A 7,261-nucleotide genomic window follows, 5' to 3' on the forward strand; every position below is an offset into this window, starting at 1 on the left:
TTTTTTGCATTTCTCGGGATTCAAATTTCGCTGCAGTTGCAAACTTGTCTAAACGACATCTCTGCCTCCAGAGCAGCTAGGACTGTCTTTTTTTTGTTGTGACATGTAGCTGTATCTTTAGTTTACACAATGGTAGGTGTGAATTTTTGATTAAGATCTTCAAAAAATTTAATTTTTGCCAGAAATTGGAGCAAAAAGTGGCCGTGTCTGCAACACTGAAGTGCAAGGTGCGACAAACCTTGCAAAAATTATCGAATAAAAAAAAGCACTCCTGCCATTGCGTAGCCTATGTTCATTAGTATACAGGCATGTGCCAATAGTAGCTCTGCAATACAAATTTCCTGTCTCATATCGGCAAACAATAGACAATTAATTTTAGGATATCTTAAAAACTAATTGGCTTAGAGGAATTGTAATTGCATTTTCGAATTCAGCATCAAACACACGATCACACTGTGAATTTTCTTTATAAACGCATAAAAATATCTGACATTTCGTCTCAATTACAGTGCCCCTCCTTAACTAACTCGCACAACATTAAAAAAAATAATGAAATAGAGCCTCTATGGAATTTTTTCTTAGCGCTCAAAAGAAGTTGAAAAACTGAGTAGTACAAGGTTTTTACTTGTAGCAGGACCGCGTCATTACCCTTAAAATACTTAACATTTTAAGATTTTTATATTTAGAGCATATGAGCCGTAGTAACTAGCTTTTAAGCTTAATAAATAAATTGATTTAAGAGAAATTTGAGTTCATAATTGAATTGATTGAGAGTAATTTGAGTTAATGCTTGAATTGATTTGACACTTTTTCAAGTCGCCATAGAATGCATTCACTAAAGAAGCTTATTTATTGCCTCATGAATTCACCACCGCAAATATCTTTAGAATTCGTCTTGTATGCGCGGAGTTGCAAAGATTTCTTGCAAGCTGCTAGTGCATTCTTTCTTCTCATCCTGACGAAAGCACTGGAAGCTAAGCAGGAAGGAATGGCATGGGGAAATGAGTCACGCATGCTTGTGGAGTTATTTGCAGAGAGAAGAGAGCAATTTTTAGCCGACTGAGAATTTATTGTGATTCCCACGCCGCGTGCTGCGCTATAATATTTTACTTGTGTGTCCTCAGTAGCCTCGACTACCAATCGGCAGCATTTTCTCGCAGTGCTCAAAAAAGTGTTGCAAGGCCCCTTTAAAATTGAAGGCTTCGCAGCAAAGCGAATTTCTCGTGGATAGGTGCTTTCACTGTTCAACAACCCTCACTGCAGTGAAATCACCTTTACAAGTAGTACATTCGGAATAATGTGCATTCATTTGTTCCTTGCAAATACTTCGAAATTCTCAATAACTTAAATTCAAACCAAAGTGAGTTCGAATACCCTAATATTTATTTGAATATTCCAATATTCCCACAAACATACGAACAAATATTGGTGAACATCGAATGATAGACTTAGTTCGGAACGAATACAATATTACAAATCGAATCGAATACAAATTTACAAGTTGAATCAATACATCCAATCAATACAATACTTGTACTATAAATCAAATGGAATAGAATTTACAAAATGAATCAATACAATATTACATCAAATTGTATATACAAAACGAATCAATACAATATTGTATCGCATCAATACAATATTACAAATCGAATACGAATACTATAAATTATATAATTCACGTAAATCCTTGAGACGGCCAGTGGTGGCCACCAGAATGTGGCAGCCTCGAGGCAGCACGGCCAGCTGGTGCTGTACCGATGTCGTATCGCGCCCATCCTGGGCGGTCTGGATGGCCAACTCGCGCGTCGGCGATAGGATGACCGCCATCGGAGTCTGTACAGGTTGGTAGGCCGGGTTCCCGAAGCAGCAGTCACTTAGTAGCAAGTGCAGAAGGGGAAGCATGAACGCCGCCTGCACACGCAGACCACCCAAAACTCATTTATTTAGACTCCTTGATTCACTGGTAGGCTCAGTCAAAATAAAAATGGACGCCCTGTTTACGGATTCTTCGTAATTGGATCAGTGGTGTAATGCACTAGATGAAGCAGGTACAGGGCAGCAGCAAGGGCCCCGCCGTTGCATCTGCTGCCACGAATACCAGTTGCATGAACATTCAAGGCGCTTATAACAAAGTACAGTAGACTCCATTTAAAGAAAACCTTAAGGGACCAGGAAAATGGGTTTCATTGAAAAGGTCAGACTGGTCTTTGGGACCAAAAAGTGACAAAAAAATTCATTTTTTAAAATTGACATATTTGGTTTATGCATGTATTTTTTTATCTCTTTGCAAATTTCCACACACCAGGTAGTAATAATTTTTTTGTAATTTCATTCCAACTGTCCACATTCTTGGTGCTCTTAACACGCAGAACCTACAAAAAAACAGGGAACAGACTTCCATGCTTTTTGACAATTTGCTGCCACCTGTGTTAGAAGCTCTGCTACGAATTTATGAGAACCTTTATGAGGATTTCAAAACATGCGCACCATGATTGTTGCTTTTTGAAGCAGCTGTGTGCATTCAGTTTTTTTTATTTTTCTGAAAAAAAGTACATTTATGGCAGTTCAACTTTGAGGCCTCAATATCTTTGCAGCTAAGGCAGATACAACAATAATTCTTTTTGCAATGTGTAGAATGCAAGTATGGGAGCACAATTGAGAGCACAAGCCTTTTTAATTATTTATTAAAATTTTAGGACAATTCCAACTGCTTTCAAAAAAGGAGAGTTCATTTTACTGTAAAATAACCAAGAAAGCTTTAAAAACAAAACACTCTTGCATACTTTCAATCTATAGTCATCAGTCATTGTTGGCATATCTTAAATATCACTTTCAATTAAGCACTTTTTTTTCTATGGTGGCCTTAAGCATTATGGGGTGAATTTAAGTTACCTTAGGAACAAGATGAGTTACTGGAAAACTAATTAAAGATGAGTTACTGGAAAACTAATTAAACATATGGAACCAGCAGAAAAAACTGCACAATTTTGTGTAGTTTCATCAATATGACTTAAGAAATGAACAAAAATGTTTAAGGCCAGTTTCGTTTACTGAGAGATAAACAGGGCTACAATATTCAAGTACAAAACAAATCATAATAGTGGCAGTTGTTCCATATAAGCAGCCATTTTGTTTAAGAGAGTTGTTTAATGGGAGTCTACTGTAAATGAAAAATATTCTAGCATAACCGAAATAGAATATGGAGCAATTTCTGGAGCAACAAGAACTTGCTTTTGGAGCATGAAAATGCAAATGGGCATGTTAGAGGAGAAAAAAATTTCTTTGATCACAAAAGCCCAAATTTGGAGCAATATAAAAAAAAGATTTATATTTAGAAAAAAGATATGTACAAACAATTCGATATCCCCTTATCGTTCAGAGTGAATCCGTCCACTGCTACTTCAGTGAAAGAATCATTTTGAGTTACCCCACTCAAAAACAATAATGTCCACACCAGCATTTGCCATGCTGGTCAAATCCTTTGACAGACTGAGTATTCAAATGAGGATCCGTCAAGCTGCTGACCGTCAAGCTGCTGACCGTAGGGGTACTAAAAAAAATAGGCGCATAATTTTGTTGGATTTCTTGGGACTGCACAAATCTTAGTGCTTCAAATGATTGCCAGAGTACTGCTGCAAATATGGCTTCAGCGCGTTCTGCACGGTAATCTGTGAGGCTCACATGATTTCAGAAGATTCACGAGAGCTTGCAACAATACGAAGCATTGCTAAGTGCACCTAAGAAAGCAAACAACAGCCAGATCTCACCGTCTTTCCGGATCCCGTCGGTGCACAGGCCATCAAGTCCCTGCCAGTCAAGGCAATCTTGACGGCATGCTTTTGTACAGGCACGGCTTGACGTACTTGGCGCGCCGCAAGATCTGCAGCAGGAGGGTTACCTAGGCCCATTGCCTCAAAGCTAGTGAACGGCATCCGAAACTGTGGGTCGCTCACTTCCACGGGAAAGGCATCATACTTGTCAAAGTTGATGCCAGTAGAGATTGCAGAAAAGAGGGTGTCCTCATCGGTGGGGAGAGAGGGTGGCATATAGGGTGCCTCCATTGGCTTGCCTGCACACAATGAGTGATATTTATTGATTTATTTATTTATTTATTTATTTATATACCTTAAGGGCCTCTAGGGCATTACATAAGGGGGTTTCATACAGTAATCAGTGACAACAGCAATATTTTAACAAGAAAAGAAAAAAAACAAGAAAACATGCGCAGGCTACACAGTCCGTCAACCAAGATAAGCAAGAAATAGCACAGCAAGGTTTTCACAAGCGAGCACATTGAAAAAGCTGCACGACACGTTATACAGCAATGCCTAAGATTGTCCAACACATTCAAAGAACGCAAATAATGCAGACTGAAAAGATGATTGCTGTGTATGCGTTACAATGCTGGCAGGCAGAGCGTTCCACTCGGTTATCGCTAAGACAAGGGGTGAGTATTGGAGTTTTTTGTGCGAGAAAATATAGGTTCAATTTTATGATCATGGTCAACGCGTGCGGAAATGTACAAAGCAGGGTGAATGAACTTATGGCGGAACGCCGAATCACTGTGGTATAATTTGTGAAAGAAAGATAGGCGGAAATATTTCCTGCGCATGGCAAGAGGAAGAGATTTAATTTTTTCTTAATGAATGACACACTTTCATAGCGGGAATAACATGACAAAATAAATCGCGTGGCTTTTTTTTAGACAGTTTCGAGGGTATCAGTAAGGGTTGCTGTGTGGGGGTGCCATACTACGGAAGCATATTCTAGGGTTGGCCGGATAACAGTATTGTATGCGTGAAGTTTGGTGTCTTTGTTTGCAAGTTTTAGGCGGCGCTTAAGAACACCAAGTTTCCGTAGTGCTTTCACGGTAATGTATTCTACGTGGCTAGTCCACGTTATATCAAAGTGGAATAAAATACCTAGATATTTAATAGATGGAACTGTCTGAATTACCAAGTTGTTTATGACATACTCATTGGGCAAAGGATGTGCAACAGATGAAAAGCGTACGTGTTTGGTTTTGTTTACATTTATTTCCATTTGCCATAAATAGGACCATTCTGATAATTTTGTCATGTCGGACTGCAAAATGTTTACGTCGTTTGGTTGGGTGCGCCGCCTGAAACTTGCAAACAAAGACACCAAACTTCACGCATACAATACTGTTATCCTTATAAATTACGCAATCATCTGCAAAGAGGCGCAGTGAAGAGTTAATATTGGATCCAATATCATTAATATAGACTAGAAACAACAGAGGGCCTAGTACGGATCCCTGGGGTACCCCGGATTTGACGGGTCTGGGAGTAGAGATAACGTCAAGTTTAACTGACTGTACCCTGTTAGTAAGAAAATCGCTTATCCACTGGGTTGTTTTATCGTCTAGCTGTAGATTACAGATTTTAGTCATCAACCTTTTGTGTTGCATGCAGTCAAATGCTTTAGCAAAATCTATAAAAATTGCGTCAGTGTAGCAGCGGGAGTTATTCAGAGAATCATTAAGATCAGTTACCAATTCGAACAGCTGAGTTTCGCACGAGCGGTTATTGCGGAAGCCATGTTGGTTATCTATTAGCAAGTTATTTTTATTGAGGTGAGATACGATGTGCGTAAACAGAATATGCTCAAGTATTTGCACAGAATAGAAGTAAGAGAGATTGGCCGGTAATTATTAGCACATGATTTTAACCCAGATTTGAATATAGCTACCACTAATGCTGACTTCCAATCATCTGGGACGCAACCTGTGTTCAGTGACTGCTGAAATATTAGTTTCAATAGGTACAATATATTTGAGCGGTTAATTGCAGAAGTTTGGAGCTAATGCCATCAGGCCCTGGACTCGCCTTGTACTCAAGTGGCTCAATGGCACGTGCTACGCCATTTTCGGTGATTTCTATTGGGAGAAAGATATCATGAATGACGGTCTCTGGTAGGTCGAGGGAATCTAATGGAAGCTCATTTGAAAATACCGATGCAAACTGATCGCTGAATATTTCCGCAGTTTCTTCAGCTGACGGAGAATCGCCACGCTCACCATCTAGCAAGGTTGGAGAATCAGTATTTTTAGGGTTTACCACTTGCCAGAATTTTTAGGGTCAGTTTTGAGGAGCTTAGGCAGTGTGCAATAGAAAAATTTATGTTTGGCTTCTTTAATGATGGCTTCGGTTTTTATTGATACATTCCTACAGTTATCCCAGTCTACTGTCGATTTTGTCCGAGACGCCTTCCTAAATGCATGCTTCTTTTTATTAAGACTTCTTTTCACATCCTGTGTGATCCACGCCTCATTTTTGTTTGATCTAATAGCCATTTTTGGTACGCAACTATCTTCGATTTGTTTTAATATGCCACAAAATTTAATCCAGTTTTCATTTGCAGTGCAATTTGCAAAGCTGGCTTCGAACTGGGGTGTAAACTCTTCCAGCATACGATTCATTTTCTCGACATTGGTGCGTGCATAATTGATTATGTGCTTGTCCGTTATGGTTTTATCGGGCAGTGGGATAGATAAGGAGCAATGTACGGCGCGGTGATAGCTGATTTCCTCCAGGACATGAGTAAGTGCATCATCGGGTTGGTTAGTGAGTATTAGGTCCAATATGTTGTTTCCGCATGTTGGTTCCGTCACGAGCTGGGACATGTTGTGCAAATGTGCTAGGTTTATGAAGTTAAGGCTTTCTTGACGACGGCTACCACAGCTAACAGTGGAAGAGGACCAGTCTATGTCGAGCTAATTAATGTCCCCTACCAGAATCACAACAGAGTTTGGGTGCTTGTTTAAGACATAATCAATGAAATCATTCAGGTGTTCAATGAACTCTGGGCCACTATCGGGAGGTCTGTAGCACACGCCTATGACGCACGGTACATGCCCCAAGAGTGCCGCAACCCACGTAATTTCAAGGGGCGAGTCGTAGACTATGACAGAAGGACGAAATTCTTTCCTAATGACAATAATCACCCCTCCACCATGACGAGTGTCTCTGTCGAAATATTGTGTACTGCGCAGAGAAATCAAGTTCACTGTTTTCCGTGTCAAAGTTTAGTCATATCTCCGTGCCAAGAATAACATCAGCATTGCACGTGTGTATAAGGGCTTTAAGTTCGTCAAGTTTGCTATATATACTGCGAAAATTCGCAAGGATTATTGATAGATTTTTATCCGCAACTGATTTCTTAGCGGATGATGCTCTGGCGGATACACTGAGTCAAGCCGTTACAGGTCCTTAGTTTGTGGCCACGCCTGCGCTGT

General features: G+C 39.9%; 1 protein-coding gene across 1 annotated transcript; it reads right to left on the bottom strand.

The window, feature by feature from the left end:
* Window positions 1-1,662: 1,662 nt before the first annotated feature.
* Window positions 1,663-4,063, bottom strand: LOC142775343 (putative ATP-dependent RNA helicase DDX4). Its single transcript, XM_075876705.1, has 2 exons — window positions 3,771-4,063; window positions 1,663-1,914 (listed from the first exon to the last, which is right to left on the bottom strand). The coding sequence occupies exons 1-2, from the start codon at window positions 4,047-4,049 to the stop codon at window positions 1,663-1,665; spliced, it is 531 nt and encodes a 176-aa protein (XP_075732820.1). The 5' UTR covers window positions 4,050-4,063.
* Window positions 4,064-7,261: the final 3,198 nt, after the last annotated feature.

The sequence above is a fragment of the Rhipicephalus microplus genome, chromosome X, assembly GCF_043290135.1.
Source record: "Rhipicephalus microplus isolate Deutch F79 chromosome X, USDA_Rmic, whole genome shotgun sequence".
Lineage (NCBI taxonomy): Eukaryota > Metazoa > Arthropoda > Arachnida > Ixodida > Ixodidae > Rhipicephalus > Rhipicephalus microplus.

Bases quoted from the DNA above. Each gene is read 5' to 3' on its own strand.
- LOC142775343 (XM_075876705.1), bottom strand. From the start codon at position 4,049: ATGCCACCCTCTCTCCCCACCGATGAGGACACCCTCTTTTCTGCAATC. The intron at 1,915-3,770 runs GTGAGATCTGGC...CTGCGTGTGCAG, and splicing joins CGACGGGATCCGGAAAGACG to GCGGCGTTCATGCTTCCCCT.